This window comes from Brienomyrus brachyistius, chromosome 4 (genome assembly GCF_023856365.1).
Source record: "Brienomyrus brachyistius isolate T26 chromosome 4, BBRACH_0.4, whole genome shotgun sequence".
NCBI lineage: Eukaryota > Metazoa > Chordata > Actinopteri > Osteoglossiformes > Mormyridae > Brienomyrus > Brienomyrus brachyistius.
Genome location: NC_064536.1, coordinates 21,110,194 through 21,124,210, shown reverse-complemented (window position 1 = coordinate 21,124,210; position 14,017 = coordinate 21,110,194). Strand labels below are relative to the sequence as shown.

Here is a 14,017-nt window from a genome sequence, read left to right as displayed (position 1 = left end):
AACCTCCCTGACTGGATGAATGTTGACCTTGAGGGGCAACAAGGCAGAGGCCTTAATCTCTCTAAGCCCCGCCCCTCCTCACAGAGCTAACAAACACAGCTGGAAAAGTCACGCCCCCTTAGGCCTGGCCAGAGCGAATGGGAAGAAAAGATGGAAAAGGGGGCGGGGCGTGTGGAACTAGACCAGGTGTACGGACAGCGTGATTTGTTGGGAGGATGGGAGCATCAGTACCCATAGGAGCATGAGTCAGTATGCACGACTGGGAGGGGCAGGAAGAGGCCAGTGGAGGGGCATGTTTTGCACCACAACTAGCCCTGGTGACTTAATGCTCACAACTGACGTGCTACTAAATCAACAAGCTAAACATGCTAATGAGCTACTGGCAGCAGACGCTCAATCGTAAAAGCCTCTCTGTTTACGCTCGCTTCTTCCCATCTGTGACTGCTTTATAATTAAATGTGTTTAAATAAGTTTTTCCCTGACAGTTGAACAAAACAAAAAACAGGAGTGTTGATTCCTAAGCTGTTAATGAATATTAAATGTTTATGCTGGACAGATATTCACCACCATCATCCAATGCTTGGTCAAACCACCTTCAGTAGAAATTACAGCTACTAGTCATTACCCCCCCCCCCCCCCCAGTTTCTGGAAAGGGCAGTCAGCTTTACCACACTGCTCCCATGCCAGCTCTGGAGGCAGACACCTCCTCCCCTGTGTGTGCTGCTGGCCAGCTGCGTTTGGACTGGCACATCTCCCTGGCACTAAGCTCCCCCCCCCCCCCTGCATTGCCATGGTCACTCAGTAGATGGCACAAGAGAGCAATGAAAGACAAACCAAGCCAATTGGCTGATGGACCCATGGGCCACTGGCCCTCACCAAAGCCCAACAGCACACCAAAGGATAAAATCCAGGTCCTCAAAGGTGGTCACGTCTTGTTCTTTGAAAGATGTGCCAGAGGAGAGACTCACTTGGATTGTCACGAACAAGGTTTTGAAGCAGCTTTGAACATCTGGTTGGTGCAACATGAACCTCTTCCTTAGCAGAAGCTCTGTGGAGACCCATTGGAGCACATCATGGAGTCTCAGAAGTTTTGTGGAGAAAAAGATTGAGATCTGGGATCTAACTGGTCTGGTCTAGAGTATTATACCTCCAAGTCAGCCCAGGTATCACTGAAAGAGGCACCTCCAGCTCCTCTCTAGCTCCACCAGCACCACCTGAGCTCCATCTGCCAAATCAGGACACCAGCACCCCCACCTTTTCATAGGAGGGGTGGTACTTTTTGGTAGAAGCCGGAAGCGACACCCTCCAAACCACACAGTTCAGTCTCCATGTTCTTGGACTGCAGCCCCCCACACCCTCCCCAATTCCAAGGCTTCTGTCTTCTCTCTATCCCACAAACACCAGACCTCTGGACAAACAAATACCTTCTTCTAGCGTTTTCTCTGAGCTCCCATGCCGCCATTAGCCCTCAGCTCAGTTTAACGGGGCGTGCGCTCTGAGCAGATACCGGGTGATGCATCCCTTCTGCTTTTGGAGCGCCTTGACGGAACATTAAAAGCCTAAGTAACCCCTAGATAACACCCTGAGCCCTCTGTGCAGCTCTGACTGAGCCGCTCGGTCTCCAGAGAGGCAACCTTCAGAAGAGCATTCTAAGCAGCCTGAGGAACTTCACAGAGATAGGCGCAAATATGGGATAAACACTCATTTATGTAACAGAGAGATGTGAATGAACGAACTTATTCATTCATTCATTAATTACACAAACACACACTTTTTTTTCAGATATGCTGTAATGCTCTACTTTTTTATAAGTATTAATAGGATCCAGTTACTAGTATAACCCATGAGTGTAATTTAATATAGGGAGGTGGCTGTAACATTACCCCTATCCAGAGTCATAGAAGTGTGTAAATGCACGTTATATTTATTCGTGAGTCCTTACAGATGCGATCGCTTTATTTATTATTATGAACTGTGCAATAGGTTGTGTGGGTTGGAAGCCAATTTAAATGGATACAAATATCAAATTGCGTGGGGGTGTACCATCACTAAATTTGTCAGGTTTGGTTACCTTATTCTCCACATGTTGATAACAGCTAAATCGCGCAAATTAGACAAATCTCTCCTGATTTATGAGGAAAGATGTTTGCCAATTTAAAGCGGAGCGAGGAATGCTGCGCGTTCACAGAAGACAGCATGCGACCGTTGTATACATTATTATTGTCATGTTCTAATCGTCTGGGCAAAGTCTTTTCTGTAGTTGTCCCGGAGAAGTTGTACCAGCCCATACAAAAAAACACAAGTACACTGCTTTTGAAAAGAATGGGTGTCGCTCTAGGACACAATTTTCCATTCTCTTGAAGGAAGTGGTAACCTCCATCTATAAATCTCTTTCCCCTTCCAGCTGCGCTCCGTCATCCTTGTGTATGCGTTTGTATGACCCTCATGGACAATATCTTCCCCAGAAAAGATCGCAATTAGTGCCCAAACAATCGTATACGGCATCGCACGCGAACACAAATACAAACCTGTCAGTCAAAACCCACAATCAAGCCAGTGCACACTAACCTGATGCAAATATTATAAAGATTTAAACTTTCTACTTTATGGACCGGAATAAAACATCAAGAACACTATGTCCCAGAGGATAAATTCTGGACAGCCTGGAGAAGGGGGATCTTAAACCTTAATCTCTCTTCATTTTTTAAAAACGCATATCTATCTGCTTTATTTTATGCTCTGCGAAGCCTGAGATTAAATGAGAAATTTTCCTACCCACTTGAGGGGGGGGAGGTAATTCTGCTCCACTTTTCTAAAACCACAAGGCGGAGAGTAACGCAGTGCTGTAAAGGTTTTAAGCAAGAAATTCCTGACGACAGAAAGCGGCGTTTCGGCTCGGGGGAGGGGGGGGAACCGTCCCCCATCCACAAATCACTAAAACATACCTCTAGGAAGTGAACTTTCCGCAAAGTGTCGGGAGCAGCGGAGAAATGCGGGGACACGCTGTTTATTCCTTGGTAGGGCTTCCAGTTTTCCTGTCATTGTATAGGCACAGGACCGCTCCCGTAGCCTCGGCGCTAAGTACTGCGACCCGCCGTCACGACAAACCCCAACCTCCCAATGAACCAAATCTATACTTAACTATTTTCCCAGATAAGAATACCATGACACGTATGCGCCATCAGAACTTTTCGTAATTATTTTAACACATGTGAATAGGTAATGAGAAAAATTAAGAGCAAGATATTTATGCATATCTGTTAAACCGACCTAAATAGATATAAAGTACAGTTAAATCTTCTAAATGCGGTTTGCGGGTAATCTGGACAGCAGCAGTTCATTTTCCTAGGAGAAATAGCCTCCCCCCCCCGCTCTCCACTAGAAGGACCGTCCGCTGTTTCTGATCAGCGTCTCGGAGCAGAGCACCTCACACATGTACATGCAAAGATTTTAATGCAGAACTACGGCACGGCAGTACATGCATGTGAACATGCAACATTTTAAACACAGGTAGCGTCCCATTACGTTAAAAGCATTTAACATATATACAGAATGACGCATAGCCTACTACATATAGCCTACACACACGCGCTAGTTATATATATATGTTGTATGTTTAATCTATATATATATATCTATATGTGTGCGCATGTATGTGTGTATATATATAGCATAAACATACGTAAAATCAGGCATGCATGCTGAGAATTGTTTTACTTTTTCTGCGTTTCTTCGTATCCCACATGACAGTGTCCCTAAATATTCAGACTCTGACTTTATGTGACAACCCATCCCCCATTATCCCACCCTATACTTACAAATATATAGAAAGGACAACGTTTAATTTGAACCTACGGAAAATTTAAGGCAAATTTATAGTTAATTTGAACTGTCCTGCTTTAAGCCCTGTGGGTAACGAGTTTTCCTGACGCCTACTGTTGGGAAACACTTTGCAATTAAGTATAAAGAGCTGTCGAGTATTAAAAATGCCAGCACGTTCTCAACTTTTAATATAAAGGATTGACAATAACAGAGTATTGCCATCGCTTTTAAGGACACGAAGCCCAAATCGCCCCAGTCCCATGGCTGTCAGTAATTCCCTATCGGACGTAAACACATAAATCCCGTCCGGCGAACGGGATCGCAGCAAACTAGCGAAAATCACTAGCATTGCCGAAGGATTTACCACAGCAGGGTTCTGCAGGCATGGTAAATTTCATAGAAAGCCTTTGGGGAAAAGAAAGGGAGTCTTACCAGACGGTTCATGCTTTTCGGTCAAAGACAGCGCACAGATCCCAGGAGGACGAATCTCTCCTCCACCAACAGCGATTATCTCCTCTTCTCCTTTTCTGTGCATGTTCAGTCCAAAAGTAAAACCCTACTTATCGCCCTGGAGGGTCTCCATTTACCATGTTACCTCCTAATACGATGTCCTCTGTTTGCCATAGTTATTATTTTTGCAAAGAGAAAAAAAGCGGAATGGGGATTCTGGTTAAAGGTCAAAATAAAAGAGACTCGCACAATTTTTAACAGTCCAAACTAAGTTTACAGGGTGAAATGAAATGAAATTTTCTCTATAAAGGTTAAAGCAAGCACGTGTAGTAATTTGGTCATTTCTAGTCATTTCAATAGCCTTGACAGCTTAATAAGCCTGCAAATGTCGCTGGGGATGCCGTTCTTTGTAGGAATAACGTACATACATTCAACTACAAGCCCCGGACTGACTGTACATTACTAAGACACGGTGCAATTAATATCTAATGAATTTAACATAACACTAACCAACGTCAATTCAGATACTTGAAAGGTCGGGGAAACGACCGAAAACAAGAATTAAACGGTAAGCTATGTTACAGCTAGCGATCTATCAATATTTACACTGGCCTTACATTAATCTCCATATTCACAACAAGGCACCGGCTAATTCAATATTTACTCCCCTTTGGCGAAGGACCCGGTCTCTGTATACACAGAAAAAAAGATATAGACGAAGAACACAAATGAACTTCAAACTGCGTTTAATTGATAAGGGGGATAGTGTAATTGTGTAAATTCTGCAACAAGTCATTCATTATGCTGTAACTCCGATCACCTGAGAGTGATTTCGTACTATTTCCATTTCCTGATCTGTACCTCTGCTCCCACACCACGGCAAAATAATGTGTTTGGACGTTAAATCTCACACGTTAGATCTCGCAATGTGGAGTCGTAAAAATGAGATTTACTTCAACTTAAATTGTTCCAGTGGCAGTGAGACGCTGGCTAGGGCATGGGCAATTAGGCAGTTTGAGTCACATAGCGTTAATAATGTCCGAGAAATTTAGCAAGGTATTTAACCCGAGCTGATCTCCAGCTGTAAAAATCGCCTCCGCCGCTAACCGGATAATCTTATTAGGAACCTGAGGTTACATATAGTCTGTTCTACAGATAGACTAACAAACCAAACAAGCTTTATGTTACTTCAAATGGCGGGGTCGAGCTCTTCAAAACAGGGTCTGATGGTCTGAAAGGAGGAACCGTAAACAGAAACGGCTTTGTGAGGGCTTGTGCCACTGACGGATTTACGACCCCTTTGTTAGCGGTGCGGCTAGGAAGCCTGTAACAGCCCAGGCCTACGACAGACGAGTTTCCTCCCATTCAGCATTAACGTTCCTGAAACTGGAGCCTAAAAATCGCTCCGGACATCTCAGATGGGAAAAAAGTGGCAGGAATGCAGCGCAAAGGGCTGAAAACACCAGCCAGAAGACCCTGGAAGGGGACGGATGAGGTCAAACCCCAGTGTGGTGAAGATGATGAGCCAATGACAGAAGACTAGCAAGCAATGTCAGACTCCTCTGTACTTTTCCTATGGATCAGCATGTAGCACACAGACTCGAGAGCTGCACTCAGGGCCAAAAACGTCCCAGAAGGAACCTGGGATTTTACCTTTGAGTAAAACTCCTAAACCTCGCTTCAGGAGAATACCAAGCTGTAGAAAGCAGCAAAATCCACATAAGAAATAAGTGCAAAAAAATAAAATAAATAACTGAATATCCAAGGTTACTATATGCAATGGAGAAAAGATGCATTTCAGCTTAGCTGTGAAAGTACTAAGACTTTCAGTAGCTCTCAGGTTTCGTGGGAGAGAGTTCCAGTTTTTTAGCATAGTGACTAAAAGCTGCCCCCCTCCCTTCTCAGCCTTGTTTAAGGAATGACCAGTAAATTGTAGTCAAATGATCTGAGAGATGCTTTGCAGTCATGTGACTGAGGTAGGGCAGAGCAAGACCAATAGATCAATCGTAAATGCCAGAGAAAGCCAGTGCCGTGATGGAAGAGTAGGTGTGTTGTGATCCCTACCACAGGTGCCTGTTAGGAGTAGCAGCGGCATTGTGGACCCGCTGCAGATCTGAAATAGAATTCTGAGGTAGAACAAGACAGCAGTGCATTGCAGTGGTCTGTTGTATGTGAAACAAAAGCGTGCATTAGTTTTTCACAGTCAAGGAAAGGTTAGCTTTGATGACGTGCATTCTGGATGCTGAGATCCAGCGGCAGCCAAGCGGCAAGCCCTCCCCCTCCCCCAGTCTATTAATGGGCCGCTCCATTTGGCTACAGGCATGAAGGCTTTTAGCCTCTCAGCGGCTCTTCACTAAGACACGGCAGCGGCAGAAAGGGTTCCTCCAGATCCCAGCATCCCCAAGCACAAGATGTCCATGGATATCGCACATGCATGGAACACCCCCTGCTGTTTCCAGACCTCAGTGCAACTTATGCCCAGAATCGCCCTCTTGCTGTTCTGGAGTGTTTACCGGTATCGAGGCAGTGGCGGAGGCAGGCGGGGGGTGTTCAGCCAGCTCGAGACTCTCCTCATACCGCCAGGAGAACCACTCATCACCAGATGTCTTTTATAGCGCCTTGCATCACCCCCTTAAAGGGATTCATAGATAAGGTGTTACAGTGTCACATTGCAGTGAAACCCCACACAGGTATAACAACAGACCTAGAGCGATAAATTATTAGGCACAGTGGCTCTCCCTGGGCTCCCTTTAGGATGCGACTGTCTACTGTTTCTGCCATTAAAATGCGAGAGAATCTAAATGATTTTAATGCTTAGAGGTCAGCATGTAATTCCATATTTCGGAGAAAGGGGGCGCCAGGCATTTAAATGAGATCAGATAAGGCACAGCTTTCATGTGCAAGGGGGAACGGCGCCAAACAGACCTGAATCTGTGATACGGGAACTTAACGTCTAATTTGCTTTGGAAAAATTAGTCGTTTTAAAACCCGATTTAGAGGCAGTGACCTTCATATTAAACCATTATGGAGCTGAATACGTAGGAAAAATCCCCAGTTTCATTTGACCCTGGTTTCTGTGGTTTAATTAAAGCATATTTCCCAGGCATAACGGGTCTGGCCACTTGCAAATTCTGACGTCCGTGGATCTGGAAATGAGATTCATCAGAATTGGTGGAGGACGCAGGACGGAGGGCAGAGCTGATAAAGGGGACATCACAGGCTGGCTGCCAGCAGAGGCCTGGGTCCCACCAGGCCGGCTAAGTGGGAATTCACGATCTCTGGCAAACCCCATGCCTTTTGCTCACCAAGCACACAGGGCAGAATCTCAATATGACAGACACAAGCCCAACATAAAATAAAAGCAAGATAATCATCAGTGGAAGTCCTATAGGCCAGTGATCCTGGTCAGAAATGTTTACCCCATGCACTGATTAGTGGATTATTGATGTTACATCATTTTTCATTCTCTCTCGTCTCTCTCTTTTGGCTACGGGGAAACTGCAAACCCGCCCCGGGCCACCACCCCTATGAATATTACTGGTGCCTGACGGCCATCCCAGTCAAAGATTTCTGTAGGGCCTAGTTGACAGGTGGTCTTTCGGGGGGGATCTGAGGCCCTGTTGGTGAAAAAGAACTGACCGGTATTATTTACTGCCCTCCAAATTTCAACCAAGTAAAGGTAGTATAGAGAGAATCAGAGCCCCGTTCACCTGTAGGGGTAACAAGGTGAGAGAATGACACCATAATGACATCATCAGGTACGACAGAGCCATGGGGAGGGGCCATGTTCCCAAGGAGAGAGAATGACATCATAATGACATCATCAGGTACGACAGAGCCATGGGGAGGGGCCATGTTCCCAAGGAGAGAGAATGACATCATAATGACATCATCAGGTACGACAGAGCCATGGGGAGGGGCCATGTTCCCAAGGAGAGAGAATGACATCATAATGACATCATCAGGTACGACGGAGCAATGGGGAGGGGCCATGTTCCCGCTGTCACCAGACTGTTAAAGGTTAAAACCAGGAAGAGACAAATTGACCCCATCCCTGAGCAACTGTGAGATTCACAGAATCAAAAAACACAAGTCCAAGTGACAGCATATTCTTTAGGATGTGCTCGAACCCGAGCCCATCCGACCGCGTCCTCCCCTCACAGACACTCACACACTTAAGATAAAGAACACTGTCGACACGCGAAAATCAACCCCCATCCCCTGCTGAGAGGGAGCTGCTGTCTTCACCGGGAGCTGTCTAAGCGTGGCACTAGTACCATTCCTTAGGTCTTCCCCCGCTGGTTAGACTTTTACTCACCGTGCCTCGCCTGCCGCAACCTGCCACCCGTCAGAAAACGTCACTGTTCCAGGAAAGGAGGGTGGGGGTTGATTCCCGACGAGTGCGAGTGTGTACGCACGCACGTTCTGTAGAAGGTCCTTCGGTATCTGCCCTCAGCTTCTCTCTCTCTCTCTCTCTCTCTCTCTCTCTCTCTCTCCAGTGTGTCACAACTTGACAGGGGGGTGGGGTTGCCGGGGGGGGGGGGGGGGTAACAGGGGACTGGGTAGGCCATGGAATGGGTGGGGGCCGGCCAATTGGAGCCATGTAGAGGACGTCCTGACCAAGTCCAGGTTTTACATTCCCGCAGGCTTTTCAAGAAGAGAAGCTGGAAGGAAACTCTGTAAAAACAGACCTCACACTGAGGGACGGGGGGGGGGGGAGGGGGACTGCACTCATCTTGGGACCGCAGCAGGTTTCCAAGGGAGGTCATGGGGCCAAGGCGTGGAAATGGGGTGGGACAGGAGCTCTGGATGGAAGGACACGGGAGCAGAGAAGAGGGAGCTGATAACAGAGAGTATTCTTTTTATATCAATGTGCTACTCTGGCTCACTTTCGCCACCTACAGTCCGGGCTGTAAATCACCCTCCTGTTTCACCGTCATCCCGTGCTGGAAAAGTGGTTACAGAAGATGGGCAATTAGATCGGTGTGAAGTTCATTAAACACCCTGAGATGAGGGTTATAATTACTGCTGTATTGCCACAACTCACGCCCACGGCCATTAAATAAGTTTCCTTTTGTCAAGCCTTTTATTTACAAGCTGCGATTTAATTCCAGTGGTAACTCAGGCCAGGCGTGTGAGCTTGCAGAGGTCATCATATTGAAGTCCCCCCTCCCCAGAGGAAAAATCGCACACAAACCTCAAGGAAATCCTGGCAAGTGATGCTAGGGTGACTGAAACAGACTGGAATGGAGGGGGCGGGTTTGGTTTCGGAGTAGCAGCGAGACTTTTTGCTCACGGGGGGATGGCGACGACGTCAGTACTCTGTATTTTTTTGGGGATGGGGCTTATAGAGATGGAAGTGTAAAGCTTCTCTTTGAGAGAAACCCCCCCTCAGGCTAAATCCCGCTGGGAACGCAAACTCAGAACCAGCGACTAGGATGCTCTGGGAAGCACAGATGCGGTCGCATTTTCATGCGATTTCCAGGCTGTTCTGTCTGTCTGGACTCTGAAGTCATGATTCTGTGGGGCGTCTGATGGGCTTTTTTTTTGATGACACTGCGGGGTTTGGGGGAGGGGGTCCACAAGCTCCCGCACCACCCTGGCTGGCATGTTGCACCCGCGGGTGAAACGTGTGAAAAAGACTGGACTCACAAACACAGGGACACTTTTAACTGAAACACATCGCTGCAGAAATCAGAGGCACGGGACAGAAACACGTCATCGCGGTAAACAGGACGCCGCGGGACCAAATGACTGACAGGAAGGGCCTCTAATTCCCATCCCACCCCCCCCACAAACACAGACGTAAACATGCACAAAACTGATGGACGTGGAGCTTTACCGCTTACTGAGAGCACAGGAGCATTAATGGAAGAACATTTTTTAGTGAAGATGTCATTCAAAAAAAAAAAAAGAACTCAGGAAACGTAAGATAAAAATCTGCCGGCAGATACATCGGGTTAAAAGAGCCGGCATCCTCCAAGCGTCATTTTCCAACTGCCTGGGGCAGGCAGAAGAAGAAGAAGCTGTCTGAACTTACAGCAGCACTGCAAGGAAATGCAGCCTGCAGCCCTGCAATGGACAGCGCTCCAGAATCCCCCAGATGCCCCCCCCAGGGCTCTCCCCCCCCCTCTGTTTAATCAGCCCTCCAGTGAGCTCGCATTTTCCCACACAGCTCAGCAGAGGAGCCTGTGGACCGCAAAGGAACAGGTGGCCCACCTGAGTACATACCAGGGGTGTGTAGCGTTTTTAGACCAATGACTTCCTGTCACATGATCCACACACTTCCTGTTATCTCAGTATGATATTTACATTAACTTATTATTCTATGGTACAACGGCATAGTCTGTCCCATACAGATGACTCACATTCTTGGCCCAAAGTCACATTCCCTAGTGATGTATATTTTGCTGGGAGACACTTTCATTCATGCGTTTAATGATCCTTAGGCCTTTTCCAGAACTTTTTCAAGATTTTTTTTTTTTTTTATACAAATGAGTCTTTTCAGATACTCCATCTTGCCCTGCACCAATTATAAAAGAAGTCAAGCACGAGTTAAGATAACACTGGACTTTCGGAGCTGGTTTCTCCTGGAGGTCTGTGGTGAGGATTTACAGCTGGAGCCTAAATCCCAAACTGGAGTGGAATTGAGACAAATGCACTCAAATGCAAGCAGTGTTTGTCAGACAGTAAACAATGACATGCCAAGGATAAGATTAATATAGACAATATCCAGCTATTTCAGATGTTTGGAGACCCTGAGTTAACGAGGCACTGTGACTTCTACACTAAACAGAAGCCGGGGAGGCTGCCTGATTACTGGGCCTTAACAGAAGTCAGGCTCCTGAGTTACACTTGCAGCAGTTGCCCTTCTCTTTACTCTTACTGGAGACTTCCTGTCACATGATCTAGTCACTTCCTCTCATTTTTTTTCCCGTCCACTTACTGATTGTCCTTGGAATGTGGGAGTTCAACTGGTGACGGAAATTCAGTGAATTTCCCTCACATGTTTTTTTTTTTGGTCTGTCCCATTAGCTGGGTCTCTGCCTCCTCAAAAGGTTTCAGCACAAGTTAGGCAGTCAGGGCTCGTGTTACACCTTCTTTTAAAGTCATCCTCTTGGAGACGGATTTTCGGTCCAGGTCTGCTCCAGTCTGAGTCAACAATCCGGAGACAAACCTTCACTCGTGTGGCGTGAACTGCTCCAGCACCATGGGGAAGGCCGAAGTTACAAAAACAGAGCTGGGGGGTGGGGGGGTCTGATTCTGCTTTCCTGAGCATCACAACCTTAACTCTCCCCCCTTAGCCAAAGGGAGGTGTGGGAAAAATTTGTCCCTTGAAAAAGGTTTTAAAAAAATCCTCACCAGCCCCTAAACACCACAACGCACCGCAAAAATGCAATGAACAAAGAACAGGAACATTGTCCTTCTCAGGCAAGGAGAGAAGTCACATGATCAGATGAATCATCCTCACTGCTCTGAACGAGGGGGAGTCTGCATGGTGCAAAGTAAAACAAGACGGGATGACACACTCAGGTGCCCCACTGTCTCACCATGAGTCCATTCTTCAAGCCTTCGCCTTTCTATGAAGCCTGATATATAGAATCTGCCCCCAGGGGCAAACATATATTTTTTGCAACCTCACTCATAACATCATTCTTCCGAAGCTAAATAAATAATTATTAGAGTCAGAAGATAGTAGCTAGCTAGCTGGTTAGCGGAACATGATGCTCCAGCAAGTCCTGAAACACGGAACGTGTTTGTATAATGACTGTGTTTGGTGAACAGGGGAGGCCCTAAACCTCAGGGGACCCTACGAAAATGTCTGGCTTGAGGAAAACACGGCCGCTGCGAGACACCACGAAAAGGGCAAAATAACTCTGCCTTCCCCCCGTCCTGGCTGTGAACCCAACAGCACGGCTCGGAAAAGCACGGCGGCCTGGGGTCATCACAGTTAGTGACCGTTAAGTGCTTCCTGGACGACCCGTGTTTTTACGGTCAGTCGCGGAGGGAGTGTAACCCCTGCCCGGTGGCGGATTGCTCCCGTCAGCGCTGAAGGCCTGGATCGATCGCGCGGCAGACAAGCGCCCGTTAGACCCACAAGCCAAAACATGCTGGCTGAACTCCCCCCTCCAAACAATTTAGGTCTGGAGGGGAAACTGGGGAATCATGGAGAAGGGCCTGGGGGGGGGCTGAGATGTCTGGAAACCTGGGGATTATTCCAGGGATGCCCAGGAAATCAGCAGAGCCTCCAGCCACGCAGCACCTGGATGCTCGCAGAACCACTGCAGTCTCAAGCCAGTGGTGCTTCCTAAACACTGGTGGTACCTCAGTCGAGCAGGTAGGCACCCCTGTACCTTACCAGCATGTGGCACCTTTGGTGACAGCTTTAGCGGGTCTCGGACTGCAATTAAACACAGACATCAAAGGTGGCGGGATAGGTGTTTGACTGCTCGGGTCTGAAGGGACGCCTTTTAATTAGCACATATCTGAATTTTAATTAGCAAAATTAGCTAGTTGTGCTGTCCAGGGCTCCACGATGCCTGTTCAGCCGCAGTCAGGCCTCCCCTACACAGGTGAGTCACCCCCCTTTTCAGATAAACAGAGGAATTAGCACTAAATGGCTCATTATAACTAACCGGTCACATTTACAGCAAGATCAAAGGGGATTTATTTTCTGTCTAAGATGCCTAACTCACGGCACATGGAGATCAAAATGCTCTTAACGAGGGACAGTCTCGTCTGGAATCGAATGCCACACTCGGCCGAAAATGAAGGGATGTCCGTTTGATGCTGAACAATTGGTGCCATCCTGCAGAAGAGGAACGATGAGAAATACTTTTTGAAGAAGAAGTTCTCAGAGCTGGAGGAGGGAACACCTGGTTCGCAATCTGCTCCGGCAAGCTGGCGAGAGAGTGGCGCAGCTGCCCGGGGCCTCAAAGCGAGCCTCACATGAATAAAACATTCGTGTCACGGCCTGCTTCATCAGGCCAGACAAATTACCTTACATCCTTTAACTCACATAAAATCATGCACATTTGCACCTCAAAGATTCATCCAGATGGATATTCACAGCAGCCCTGAACTATCACATCAGGCCCGACAACCAGGGATTTGAAACTGCAATGGTTTCCTTAACAACCACGCCCCCTGGTGGCCTCAGTGAAATTCTGTCTCTTATGTTAACTCTGCAATTTGTAGCTATTAGTCGATGATGCTACCTTCTCATGTTTGTTTATTATTGCCTCTTTTTGTTTGACGATATAGTCTTTCTGCAAAAGAACAGTTTTTGTATACTTATGGGGGAACAAATTATTGCTGTTATTTTCAACATATAAAATGACCTAAATTTACCAGAATGTGGTGCCTATTTATCTTGAACAGCAGATCAAGTAAAAGTGAAATGTTTTCGCAACAAAAATGACCATTGCTTAAAGTATTTGAATTACACTGAAAATGCAATTACCTATAAATTACAAGTAGGTGTCTCTAGATACATCATTTATATGCAATGTTTTAAATCCCTCATATTATAAATGTATTTCCATATATAGACCCTCAAAATAAGCTGTCAATTATTGATGTCTCGTTTTATAAAATTTATACATGGAAGCTCTTAAACCCCCCCCCCCCCCCAGGGGACAGATGCAGTTTTTTTTTAAATCTGCACCCCAGGTATGGCCTGTGCACCATAAATTTCCGGAAACCAGCCTCTGTCATCCTGTGTCTGCTGCGATCATTGCTCTCC

General features: G+C 46.7%; 1 protein-coding gene across 10 annotated transcripts in view; it reads right to left on the bottom strand.

The window, feature by feature from the left end:
* Window positions 1–14,017, bottom strand: part of si:ch211-285f17.1 (sickle tail protein homolog) — a 120,603-nt gene that overhangs the window by 55,064 nt on the left and 51,522 nt on the right. The window contains exon 1 of one of the 10 annotated variants that reach the window (XM_049012398.1): window positions 8,591–8,729. The exons of 7 other annotated variants lie outside the window; for them this stretch is intronic. Coding sequence is in view for 2 of the 3 variants with exons in the window: in XM_049012391.1 (XP_048868348.1) it covers window positions 4,255–4,357 (103 nt within the window). In the remaining variant the exon portion in view is untranslated. Of the gene's footprint in view, window positions 1–2,945; window positions 3,058–4,254; window positions 4,377–8,590; window positions 8,730–14,017 lie in introns of those variants that run through there. 2 more of the 10 variants (XM_049012391.1, XM_049012392.1) reach the window with 2 other exon arrangements.